The sequence below is a fragment of the Pongo pygmaeus genome, chromosome 8 (genome assembly GCF_028885625.2).
Source record: "Pongo pygmaeus isolate AG05252 chromosome 8, NHGRI_mPonPyg2-v2.0_pri, whole genome shotgun sequence".
Lineage (NCBI taxonomy): Eukaryota > Metazoa > Chordata > Mammalia > Primates > Hominidae > Pongo > Pongo pygmaeus.
Genome location: NC_072381.2, coordinates 110,398,729 through 110,412,882, shown reverse-complemented (window position 1 = coordinate 110,412,882; position 14,154 = coordinate 110,398,729). Strand labels below are relative to the sequence as shown.

At 40.4% G+C, this 14,154-nt stretch overlaps 1 protein-coding gene across 1 annotated transcript in view; it reads right to left on the bottom strand.

Moving 5' to 3' along the window:
• Positions 1 to 14,154, bottom strand: part of SORCS3 (sortilin related VPS10 domain containing receptor 3) — a 631,488-nt gene that overhangs the window by 169,728 nt on the left and 447,606 nt on the right. Inside the window, exon 6 of the mRNA XM_054436019.2 lies at positions 7,284 to 7,348. Coding sequence (XP_054291994.1) covers positions 7,284 to 7,348 — 65 coding nt within the window. The remainder of the gene's footprint in view (positions 1 to 7,283; positions 7,349 to 14,154) is intronic.

The following is a 14,154-nucleotide window of genomic DNA, read 5'->3' as shown; positions in this document are numbered from 1 at the left end:
TTCACACAGTTATTAACCAAACTGGTTGGCTTTGCCCTGTTTAAACCTTGCCAGGGCAAAAAAAATAATTTAATGCTTTCAGCTTAACTCAGGAAGTCTGACTCCTACAGAGGGAGACTAGGACTAGGCCAGAGGAGAGATTCCGATATATAAACAAGAAAAGAGACCAGCTTATGTTGGGTTAGATCCAGAGTGTTGGAGTCAGCTTCAAAGTCAGAATTGTCAGTGCCACACCACACAACTGAAAAGGCCATGCTCTGCGCTGCTTCTCTGGGGCTCGTTCAGTCTAGAGCAGCACCATCCAGTATATATTAAAAAAAAAAGCCACAAATGACCTTTTAAATTTTTCAGTAATCATGTTTTAAAAGTAAATAGAAAAGTGAAGTTCATTTATATGTTTTATTTAGCCCAAAATATTATCATTTCATCATGTCATCAATATAAAAATTATCCAGGAACAATTTTTCATTCATAGTATAATAAATATTTGAAGCCTGGTATGTATTTTATACTTAAAGCACACCTTGATTTGGACAGCACATTTCAAGGACTCAATTACCACTGTGACTAAATGACTACCATATTGGATAGCACAGCTCTAGCATAACTTTCCCACACCCCATTTCTACCATCCCTTTGGATGGTAGAAACTCATCCAATTCATCCCACCAGATGAGGCTTAGCTATGGCCTCTTCTGTGCAGCCTTCGGTCACTCCTCAGCAGTTGCGCAACCCTTCCTTTTGGTCCCCACAGCACTTTGTCCATGGTACTTACAGCAGAATCTCCGTGGCCTTTAGCATAATGTGTTGCAACAATGATCTGTGTACATATCTGCCTCTCCTATTAGCCTGTGAGCTACTTGGTGCTGATTGTGTCCTTTTTATCTGCATATATCCCGCAGCTCAGTGCAGTGCAGTGTTAATCAAAGTGCAGTCCCCAGACCAGAAGCAACAGCTGAGAACTTGTCAGAAATGGGGAGTATATATTTTAACAAGCTCTCCAGATGGTGTACGTGCATGTTAAAGTTCAACCAGCTCAGATCTAGTGCGTTGGTTCTCAATCCTACATGTCCTAAAATCAGCAGGACAACTTTATAAAAGGCCAATGCCCAGGACCTTTCCCAGGAGATACCTCATTCATTGATTTGTGGTGGGGCCCAGGTAGGGGGGTGTGTGTGCATGTTTGTGTGTGTGTGTGTGTGTGTGTGTGTGTGTGTGTGTTTATTCATGAGGTGATTATAAGGCTTGGTTTGAGGACCACTTGTCTTCTATACCAGAAGAGTGTTCCAGTACAGTGGAGTGAATTGTGAACCAATGAACAAATATAAGAAAAGCACAAATTTCTATATTAATATTTGCACAGATGCCAGTATCCCCGTCTTACTCTGGGAACTACATAGAGCAATATTTAATTGGTGTTTCATGAGCAGATCTTGCTTCTGTTCCCTGAATGAATAAATAAATCATTAATTCTGCTTCATTTTATAATTAGGAAAAAGGAACCTAGAGAAGTTTACTTGTTTCCCTGGATCACACAGCCTCTCAGTGGAAAAACTGGAATTAGAATTTAGGTGTCTACTCTCCACATCTGCCTGTCTGTGAATAGCTAAAAGACCGTATCTGTTTATTGCTCAAAAAGATAAACACAAATTGCAAATGTGGCTCCCATGGAGATTGAGCAGAGAGTGGTACTTAATGGCTGCTGGTGCCCACACTTCAGCCAGGGCAGTGTAACCCTCTACCAGGGCTTGGAGAGTCATTCATTTCAACACCCTTCCCAGGCCCACCTATCTGCCTGGGCAGACAGTGCAAGCAGGCTTGGCAAGTCCAGCGTCATCAAGCAAGAAAAGGCCTGGACGCAGAGCTGAGGGTACTGGATAAGTCTGTCTGCTCAGAGTACAGTCCCTGAGAAGCAGGGTACAGGATGTTACCTGACCTCATCACTGATGCTAGTCTCTGGTCTGCTCTACCACCACAGTCACAGTCTGCTCCTCCACCACTTGTTCGGGGCCACTAGACAAGCCACTTGACTTCTCCATTTCTCAGAATCATTCCTAAATTATGAGCCAAGTTAGTCTGGATCGGGGACCAGGGAAACAGCAAAAGCTGCCTTGTGCTCCAGAGATGGAGGCTCAGGTCTGAGTGAGCTGAAATGAGTCCTAGCTTTTCATCTATCTCTTCCTGTATCTTAAATGTGAAACAAGCAGATAAAACAGGCAGGTAGAAAGGAAGGTGAAGTGACCAGAGATTGACTGGTACCATCCATATGTGAGACTGCAGCTGGGGGAAATATAATTGCTTCATGAAGCTTTATCATTATAAACAGGCAAGGATGGCCGTAGACGGCTTGGTGTGCAGCATGAACTGTGGCTCAGGAAGCTACCTACCTGTTCCCTCATAGGTCCTCTTCAACCCACCTTCACCAACCTATCTCTATTCGTTCTTTTCCGGATTATAACTTACAGCCTTGCACATACCACCTCTCATGATTCTGGGAACTTGCAAGTTTCTTCTCTCTATCCAGAATGCTCAGATAATTTCCTACTAATCCCTAGTACCAAATCAAACATTCTGTTTCTGAGATGGTTCCCCTAACTTGCTTAGGTCATTAGTCACAATATCATTTATGATTCAACACAATATATTCTCAACTCCATTAAAGTCCTTGTCAAAGTGTGCCAGCAACATTCTAATACTTGTCCATCATTTGAATTGTCCATCATTCAAATACAAGTCTAGAAGCTCCTTGATGGTAAGGATGATATCACATTCACCTGCGTGTCCCCTCAGTGCCCAGTATATATAGGTTTTAAGTAAATGTTGATTGGGTAAAAGTATAAGTAAGCGAATGAATAAATGAATGAATGATAGAAGGAATTGCTATAGAACTAGAAGTCAGGAACTATGCCTCCTAGCTTTTATTAAACAAAAATATTAATTTCAGTATTTTTAATACAAACATAATTTTCAATGTACACACAGTGAGTTTTTGGCATAGAGTTCTGTAAGTTTGAACAGATATATAGACTTATGTAACCACTACCACAATCAGGTTACAGAACAATGACATCATCCTAAAAAACATTTCATGCAGCTTTTCATGTCAAATACTTTCCCCACTCTGGAAACCTCCAGTAAATTCTCTATCTATATAGTTTGTCTTTCCCATAAGATCACATAAATGGAATAATACAGCATGTAACCTTTTGAGATTAGCTTATTGCACTCAACATAACACCTTTAAAATTCATGCGTTGTTTCAAATATGAGTAATACTGAGTAGTATCATATTTTGTAGATGTGCCACAGCTTGTTAATACATTCACTCATTCAAAGATATTTGTTTCCAGTTTTTGGTGATTATTAATAAATCTCTACAGACATTTGTGTACAGGTTTTAATGTGAATATAAATTTTTCATTTTTCTAGGCTAAATATATAGCAGAAGTGGGATTGCTGAGTTATAAGATGTGTATAACTTTGTAACAAACTACCAAAATATTTTTTCAGAGTAGCTGTATCATTTTGCATTCCCACCAGCAATGTATGAGAGAGTTCTATTGCTTTACTTCTGTGCCAGCACTTGATATTGTCATTTTTGTTTATTTTGGTGATAAAAATAGATATATAGTGATATATCACTACGGTTTTAATTTGCATTTCCCTAACGTCTAAATAATGTTGAGCACTGTTTCATGTGTTTATTTGTAATCTTTACATTTTCTTTGCTAAATGATCTGTTCAAACTTTTTTTTAATAAGCTGTTTTTTATTGCTATGTTTTAAGCATTCTTTATATGTTCTGGCTACAAGTCCTTTGTTGGATATTGATTTGCATGTTTTTCTCCCAGTGTTTTAACAGTATCTTTTGAATAGCAAAAGTTGTAAATTTTGATGAAGCTTAATTTATCAATTATTTATTTTATCAATTTTGCTGTTAGTGTAATTTCAAAAAACTCTGTCCATCCGAAGGTCAAATTTTCCCATATGTTTTCTTCTAAAAGTTTTATAATTCTATGTTTTATACTTAGATCTATGATCTATTTGGAGCTAAATTTTGTATAAGTTGTGAATCATTGTATAAGTTGTGAATCATAGGTTGAAGTTAACTTTCCCCCAGATGACTGCCCAGTTGATCCAACACCATTGATTGAAAATAATATCCTTTCTACACCGAATGTGCTATATCCTGCAACCTTGCTCAACTCACATATTAGTTCTAGGAGATTTTCTTATGGATACCTTGGGATTTTCTACATAGGCAATCATGTCAATGAGAATAACAAGTTTTATTTTCTTCTTTGCAATCTATATGAATTGTATTTCATTTTTCTTGCTTTATCACACTGCCTAGGACTTTCAGCATAATGTTGAATAAAAGTGTTAAGAGTAAATATTCCTGCCATTTTACTGTTCTTTGGGGAGAAAGCATTCAGTATCTCATCATCAAGATGATGTTAATTTTAGATCTTTTGTAGATGTTCTTTATCAGAAGTTTCCTTCCCACTAGTCCATTGGGAGGTTTTTGTTCTAACTTGCTTTTTTGTTTGTTTATTTGTTTTTTCCTATCGCCAATTAGCTATGTGAATCTAGGAAAATTTTAGTTAAACTACCATGCCAGGAAAAACAGTAAATAAAACATTTTTGTATTTTTGATGATGCTCAAATGATGGTAGAGATGTGTGTGTGTGTGTGTGTGTGTGTGTGTGTGTGTGTGTGAATGCACAAGTGTGAGGCAGCACTCACTGCATACCACAAAGGAAAGGCATTATGCATTTTGTTAGGGTATGTAAGTAAAACATGCCCAGATTAAGGCAGTTTTGCTGTGTGCACTTTCTAAATAAAGTTATGTTAGGGACAATTTACTAGATTGAAAAAGCATTATTTTAGCTATTAAAAATTGATTTTAAAAACCCTAGAATTCCAGTGGAGGATTTATAATGAAAAAATAAAATAAAATAAAAAACCTAGAAGATGGAACAGAACTAATATATTCTATACTTTAACCTAAGTACAGCACATGACATTTATCCCTGCTATATTTCTGCCTGTCTTTATTCAATTATTGAATTCTGGCAATAGGCCAGAAACTGTTCTATGTGTTTTGCATTTGTAATCTCATAAAATTTCATGGAAATCCTGCACCATAGGCCTCATCCCAATTTGGACCAGAATTCTTGAACTTTCAGAAAATAAATTTTAGCTTAATGTAAGAAACTACATTTTTTTTTTAAAGAAGCTGTCCAGCATCAGAAAATAATGTGTCTTAAGCCTGAGCTCACGAAGCCTGAGAATGTACTGTTAGAGGTTTGGGAGAAGGGATTCCTACACCAGGTCAGAACTCAGACCATCCTCCAACTCTGAAATACCATGACCATGACAGATCACAAATTGTGGACTAAACAGGTTGACTTAGGAGGCAAAGCCCACGGGAGACTTGTCCTGAAAACTGGCCTGTGGGTCATTTTCTGAGACTGGCTATTTGCTGTCCTCCTCCTGTCCTTCTATGCTCCCTGAAACCCCTACCTCTCATTCTTCTCCCAGTTTCTTTCTCAGCCATAAGAATCAGATAATATAATTTTGAATCCAGGCTCTACCACTCTTATGATCAGTAATTTAAGTGTGTGACAGTATCTTCTTAAATTCCCAATAGCACTTCAGTTAAAAAATACATTAAAAAGCGTGTAGGTCATCCCTGGCTGTCTCACCGATTTACATCTATTGAAGGATCAAATGAGATGAAAATGAAGGGAGGAGGAAAAGAAGGAGGAAAGGAAGGAAGGAGGGAAGGAGGGAGAGAGGGAGGAAGGAAGGAAGGAACGAAGGAAGGAAGGAAGGAAGCAAGGAAGGAAGGAGAGAGGGAGGGAGGGAAGGAAGGAGGGAAGGAAGGAAGGAGGGATGAAGGAAGGAGGAAGGGAAGGGAAGGGGAAAGGAAAGGAAGGAGGGAAGGAGGGAGGGAGGGAAGGAGGGAGGGAGGGAAGGAGGGAGGGAGGGAAAGAGGGAGGGAGGGCAGGAGGGAGGAAAGGAGGGAGGGAAGGAAGGAGGGAGGGAGGAGTACAGAGTGGCAGAAATATAGTAACAAATTCTGATTACCTTCTAACTCTTTTAAAAATAAAAATAAATCATATAAAACATATTCCCCCAAATGCATGTTTCTGGCATGCATCTATGGTTGGCCTCCAACAGTAGATTTCTCCTGCAGAAAGCACATGCAGTTTTACTTAAACTCTGAAGGATACCACAATGCCAACAGCCAGGTCAAAACAGAATCGCCTTCCATTTACACAACATTTTTGAGTTTCTCTAATATTCATCTTCTATTTGATTAACCTATAATCCTGGGAGGTGCTCCGGGCAAGGATGAGTATTCTCAAGTCACAGAGGAAGTTACAGCCCAGAGAGGTTAAGGAGTTTTTCCTGGTCTCAAGGCTAGAGGGTAACAGAGCCGAGGACCCCAACTCATAGGCAGGCGCTTGTTCTGCTGCACTTCTGCCTCACCACTATTAGATTATTTGGCTCTGTTCTCAATCTAAGATATGCTAATTATATTTTTATATATTTTTGTTTAAGCTGATATTATTTTTCCTGGATGGAGAAGAGCCCTCTAAGTATAAACAACTCTGAGAAGAATAAAATGCTTAAATTGTTACAAAATGATGTTTTTTCAGTCCAATTTTGTGTAAGAAGTACACAGCTGCACAAGGTACATAGTGGGTCATGTGTTTAAAATCTTGCAGTTTCACTGCTAGAAGAGTCCCTTGTTTGTAGGGACAGTATAGAACTTGCTCATCACTTTCTTTCTCTCTAGGGCTTAAAATTATGTCTGACACTTAGCAGGCCATCCCTAAATATCTCGAATGGATGAATAAACAGTTTTGCAAATAATGCCCCATTATATTTTTTGGTAAGGTTGCCTATATAAAGGGTTCATACTTTGAAGCAGGCAGCCCCTGCAATTCGCCATGTGAACATAAAATACCATGATGAGTTATGGACATTCCTCTTCAGATTACTCTGAAGATGCCAAAGAAATTACAAACAGGAGCCTCAAAATTCATCGCATTAACTCATATCCCCAGAAAATTCATTCCCAAGAGTTTGTTTCAATGAAAAGTCTCCCTTAGGAAAGGACTTCTCACCCTTACTCTGGGAAGTAAGGATGAATATGGCTGTAATGGAGCTCAGAGCTTTTCATCTTCCCAAGATATTAAAATGCAAATTGGGGGAGGACAGAGACCTGCAGGCAGATCTCCCTGGGCCTAGCCTGGCTGTAGCAGAACTCACATCCATCCGTGGTCCGCACCTCCATGTGCACTAGGTCCGCCTCCTTATCCAATCCGGCCACCGACCTGGGAAAGGAAGGGAGAGACAGAAGCTCAGTGACAACACCGATAGCAGACAGCAAAGTGGGATGCACTCAGGGCCAACTGCCACTAAGAAATCCACTTTCTCAAAGAGGACCATCCTGCAGTATGGAAACCAGCAGAATGTGGCCACTGGCAGTACCCACAGTGTGGCTCCTCCTAGGAACTGTCATCTGTAAGGGTCATGAGACATGAGTACTGAATGGTCAATGAGTCAACGATTCAAAGAAAATAGAGAAGGATACAGAGTGCATAGTCATGCTGGTCTACACCTTGCTCCTGGCCTTCTCCATCTTGCACCTTCCCAGAAGTTCTCCCTTCCCCAGTGTCTTCCATCTATCCCCTCTGTCCTAACTTTCTTGACTCCTTCCACCACTTCCTCCTCCTCTGCCCTCCCACTTTACCTGCCTGTTCTACCCAAAGGGGAAGACGGTATTGCCTCAGTTTGGGCTGTTTGCTTCAAGATACTCCTTCCTTCCTGAGTTTAATCCTAGGTCTCCTTCTTTATTCCTGCCTTGAAAATAACAGAAGGTTGGCAACAGACATTCAAAATCTGGTCTGACAAGGACAAAATTCTCCTAGTGAGCAAGGTGGAAAACCTTAAAGGTCCCTCTGGCCAACACCTAGAAGATGGAGGCCTGAGAATCCCTACAAATAATCCTCGTGGACCTCCGACCTTCCATGCATAAAGCCCAGTCAGCTGTCTCCTAAATTAGAGACCTAGGCCAGAGTAAGGCCCAGAAAGTCCACTGAAAAGAGCTGACACACACGTTAAAGACTCATTTACTAAAGATCACACAATCCACTCTTTCTGGCAAGCTCTTACTTATCGTCTAATGACTCAGAGTTTATACGCTATTCTAAGATTTGTATTCTGGTTTTCCAGTCTTCAGTAGGGAAGCAGCAGCAAGTTAGAAATGGAAAGTAGAATTGAAAATGGTGAGAACCAAGAGCTGATACTTGGATAGCAAGAGAAATGGAAAACTTATGAAAAACAGACCTAAGAACTCAAAACCCAATCTTCCATGCCACAAATCCCTATACTTCTCGATAGCCCTGGGGGCATTACTGTAACACAGCACAGTTCAGTGCTGACATCTATGTTGCGGGGCTGAAGACACAGAAGAAAAGAAACAGGGGCTGATGGCATCCAGGGTACTCTGTTTAAGAAATTAAGGCTGCAAGTGGTATGTTTTAGAAAAACTAAAATGATTTTTATTGGTTAAAATAAAATTATTACTTTGGCTGCAAGTGGTATGTTTTAGAAAAACTAAAAAGATTTTTATTGGTTAAAATAAAATTATTACTTCTTGAAAGGTCGAAATTTAGTTATCTGAAAGTTCATTTATGTAAAATACTTCTTTTCCCAAAGAGGCTGAATAAATGAGGCTTTACTCTAATGGGTTATTTTTCCCAATGATCATTGACATTCTATCTTTTCCTTTTTCTTTACCTTATTTGATCCTAACAGCAAACCACTCAGGTAAGGAAAGCAGGCATCATTAGTCATATTTGACTGAAGGAGAAATTGAGGCACGGAAAAAAATGGATGTCTGCCTAAGGCTACACAGGGACTAGGCCAAAATTAGAAAGACTTCCTGACTTCCAGCAGGAAGAGCTCCAACGTCCTTATCCACTCATCTCCCTGCCCTTCTCCTTCCCTAGTGAACTCTCATTCCTCTTTCCAAGCTCACTGAGCCTTGCCCCTCCAGCAGTCCTTCCTTCCCTAGTATCACTGCAGAGCCCTTTCCTTGCTCCCAAAGCATCCTTATCCCAGTGGTCCTTAGACTTTACTGCTAATGACAGCCCTGGGAGGTAACTCTGAAATATACAGATGCCTGTGTCCTCTTTGCCAGACCAATGAAATAAAAACTTTTACAGATGGGACCAAGGCATCAGTATTTTTTAAAGGTCGCAGGTGATTTCCATGTGCAGCCTAGGACCACTGCTTTGCATGGCACAATCAAATCATGTATGCAATTGCTAATTCATTTCTGTGTCTTCTCTATTTGGATATAAACTTTAAAGTAGGATCCTGTCTTATTTATTTTTGAACCATTGGGACCTATGTGTGTAGTACACATTAGGTGATACTGAAGTGTTTACTGAATTAATAAACAACCTGATTTACCAGTGATAATGCCAAAATTTCAATGTAAAACACTTGAGGCCAGACACGCAGAGGACTGAGGGCACCACAAGGGACTATATGGATACTTTATTTGGTCTGAAGCCACCCTGTTTGTTTGTTTCTTTCTTTTTTTTCAGAAGAGAAATGTCTCATTTTATTAACCCAATGTATCCCAAATGCATCTGACCACTGTAATATTTTTAAAATTTTTACTTTAAGTTCTGAGATACAGGTGCAGAATGTGCAGGTTTGTTACATAGGTATACCTGACTTCAAACCATACTACAAGGCTACAGTAAGCAAACAACATGCTACTGGTACCAAAACAGATATATAGACCAATGGAACAGAAGAGAGGCCTCAGAAATAACACCACACATCTACAACCATCTGATCTTCAACAAACCTGACAAAAACAAGCAATGGGGAAAGGATTCCCTGTTTAATAAATTGTACTGGGAAAACAGGCTAGCCACATGCAGAAAACAGAAACTGAACCCCTTCCTTACACCTTATACAAAAATTAACTCAAGATGGATTAAAGACTTAAACATAAAACCTAAAACCATAAAAACCCTAGAAGAAAGTCTAGGCAATACCATTCAGGACATAGGCATGGGCAAAGACTTCATGACTAAAACACCAAAAGCAATTGCAACAAAAGCCCAAATTGACAAATGGGATCTAATTAACCTAAAGAGCTTCTACACAGCAAAAGAAACTATCATCAGAGTGAACAGGCAACCTACAGAACGGGAGAAAAATTCTGCAATCTATCCAGCTGACAAAGGTCTAATATCAAGAATCTACAAGCAACTCCCTGTTTCTTTATATCATGCTGGTACTCTCAGGATTAGAAGTTTCTCAGTTGTTATTCTTCCATTCTCTCCCTATGGTCACTGGCAGAGTAGCATTCAGAGAATTGGCACCATACTGACGAAGCCTGATTGTGGTCAATAAATACTATGCTCTATTAACAAAGAAAGAAAAGTCTCTGCCTCTTGGGAGCTTAAAACAAGGCAACCAAACCAATAAAACAGGCAAAGAAACTCTTCCCTCATCAGGAAGGCTTACTTCCTTCCATCTAGTTAAAATCTCACACATCTTTCAAGGTTGAAAGAAAGAATCAAGTCCTCCTGGAAGCCTTCCCTGGTCAAGCCAGCTCACACTGATCTCTCTCCTTTACATTTTTAGAGAACCCAGAATGTAGATCACACATCCTCCAGCACTTGCATTATTAAGTTGTTCTCTTGAGTTGCTCTTGGCTCACTAGGGTGGACACCGGTGGTTTGGGTCTGCTCAGTACCCTTTCCAGTCACCCTTTATGGAGCTGTCCACCTGACTCCAGCTATGTGCTTTTGGCCAGGCTGGTCAATCACAGCAGCCCATCCCTCTGAAGCCCCGGAATGTCACGTGATCCAGTAGGGTCTTGAGACATCTTGGCTATGGTGATCAGGTGATCACAACTTAGAAGACATCCTCAAGATTTCTCTTACTGAAGCTGTTAGGAAAGAACTGTCTCTCAAATCTTGTCACCAGGAGAAATATTCCTTGCCTGATAGGAATATCAGGTCTATAAAAATGATGTACATACACAGAGAGAAAAAAAATGGACAATGTGAAAGAGAAATAGAGAAAGAGGTGGTAATATGAAGACAATAGCCAAAAGACAGAGAGAAACAAACACACAGAGAGAGAGACAGAAACAGAGACAGAGACAGTTCATGCACATGTGTGCAGCTTCACATACATTCACCACCCTCCCCTCCCACACACACATACATTTAGAGAATCAGAGAGTCAGAGGTTCACACAAACAGGGAAATACACTAAGAGACAGACCACTAGACACAGCTAAAGGTCCTTAAATCTGAATCCATTTCTTAGTTCCATCTCAGGTTTGCAGTTTCTTGATACATACAAGCCCATAGGGTGCCTTTGTTTGTGAAGGTGTGTGTATATTTATTTGCTTAAGCTATCAATTACAAATAGAATGATTTTTATAAATATATGCAACTCACCAGACAGTAAACTTCCTAAGGCCAGAGACCCTAATTATCTTTCTTCAATATTTCTCCTGAGCTCCAGCACTGCTAAGGATTAGGCTCCCCTTTGGATGAAGTGATAGGGGCAAGAGATTTGTACTTCAAAACTGCTCTGTCCCTAGGTCCACAGGGGAGGAAATTAAGCTGCTCAGCTGGCCAGAGGTATAGCAAAATAACTTGGATGCTGAGGGTAAGAACATTCTTCACCACAATCTGAGCTGTGGCCTGAGGCCCTCCTCCAGCCCACAGAGGGAAGCCGCCGCCCACGTTCTGCCATGTTGATGGCGTTAGCCTAGGGCTTTTCAATGTTGGCACTGTTGACATTTTGAGCTGGATAATTCTTTGTTGTGGAAGATGTCCTACTCATTGCAGAATATTTAGCAGCATCCCTGGCCTCTACCAGATGCAGTAACACTCCCGCACAGTTGTGGCAACCAAAAATGTCTCTAGGGACTGCTAAATATCGCCTGGTGGGGATGGGTGGCAGAATCACACCCAGTTAAGAAGCACTGCCTTGGCCGGGTGTGGTGGCTCATGCCTGTAATCTCAGCACTTTGGGAGGCCGAGGCGGGCAGATCACGAGGTCAGGAGATCGAGACCATCCTGGCTAACATGGTGAAACCCCGTCTCTACAAAAACAGCCAGGCATGGTGGCAGGCGCCTGTAGTCCCAGCTACTTGGGAGGCTGAGGCAGGAGTATGGCATGAACCCGGGAGGTGGAGCTTGTAGTGAGCCGAGATGGCGCCACTGCACTTCAGCCTGGGCAACACAGCGAGACTCCGTCTCAAAAAAAAAAGAAGCAGCACTGCCTTAGCTGGACACGTTTAATTGCTGCTCGCACTCTGCGCCTCCCCTGGTAACAAGACAGCACAAACAGGCATTCAAGAACTGCTCTTCCTCACCTAACACAAACTGCTGAGAAGCCCATGAACTTATTGTTATTTCAAGCCATAACAACTCACCAGGAAACTATCTGACATTCATTGGGTGTAAGCAATCAGGTCCCTCGTCTTAAAGTCCCAAGTCTCCACTTCTAGAAACTCAGTGCAAGGAAAGTACACACAAATACGCCAAGCAAAGATATACATGATGCAAACATTCAGAGTTTTCTTCTTTAAGGAAAAGTGGAAATCATAAGGGATAAATTTGTGGAAATGTTTGGGAAAGTATATATAATAATGGTGATAAATGCTAATGGGTATTGAGACCACTCCTGTGTCAGGCATTGTGTTTGGTGTTTATAAGCATTATCTTCATTAATCCTCAAAATGAAATTTAAGGAAGGTATCATTTATCTAATTTTTCTCTTCAGTAAAATGAGAATATCACATAATAACAATTCATTGATATTGAGAGTACACTATGTGTTAGCTATATTTAAAACGTAAATGTTGATTTTGTTTAATCCTCGCATCAACTCTATGAGTTGGGAATGATCTTTTCTCTACTTAAAAAGGCACAATCAATCATTAAGAGCTTAAACAACTTGCCCAAAGATGTGTAGCCACGAAGCAACAAAACTCAGACTCAAACCAGGCAGGTGGCTTTGAGCCATAAGCTTAACTTCTCCTGTAAGCTGCCTCTCCTAGCTGGTGAGAAGAATGGGATTTGTGCCCATCCATCTCTCCTAGAGTGAGAATCATAAACATCATGCCTCATTGCCTCCCTTTCTCCAACATGTAAGTCCCTTTAAAGCAGCATTTAGGAAATACAAATGCATTCTGTATACATTTTCAATATTGCAGAAAATTTTGGTTCTAGACTACATGAACTGAGAGTCACTCATATTGAAGGTAATTGGTAAGAAGGAAAAGTTGAGAATAGAAAAAGGAGGTTGGGTCAATGGTAGAGGAGTAGTGAGTGAAGATTTTTGCAAAGAAACATTAAGAAGGATTAAACATGGCTGAAGAAAAGAAAACTTGGGGCTTGGGCTTCACTTTTTTGAGGTCTGTGATGATAGAATGAGGTGAGGCATGTGTAAGAGGGGCCATGACATTGCCACAGGTATTAGGGAGGACAGGAGAGGCATGCCTGCTCAGATATGCCAAGCAGGTTAATAATTGCCCCTGGCACCTCTTCCCTCTCAAGCATCCAAGTTCCTTCACATTTCTAGGACCAAATTTAGGCCAGGATAGACCAGAAGGCCATGAGCAGTATTCAGTGCAGAACTAGCCTCAGGACACATAAAGCTCCCTATGCTTAATGTCTGCAAAAGAGTAAAGATGAATTTTCAAGCATCCTATTAAAATTGCCTGAAAAAAAAAAAAAAAAAACTCCTAGAAAGTTTCTAGAAAGCATCAGATAGTAAAGATAAATTGTTTCAGTATATATTATTATTGCTAATGTAAACAAGTAATCAATAATGCCTTTGAGTATGCTATATTCCTACTTTTAATTAAATGACTATAAAACAAAATTTTATAGGACAAAATAAAGATGTGAAGATCAGGTATGAATTTATGAAAATCCTATGAACATTTAAAAAGTTCATAGGCTGGGCGTGGTGGCTCACGCCTGTAATCCCAGCACTTTGGGAGCACTTTGGGAGGCCGAGGCGGGCAGATCAAGAGGTCAGGAGTTTGAGACCAGCCTGACCAACATGGTGAAACCCTGTC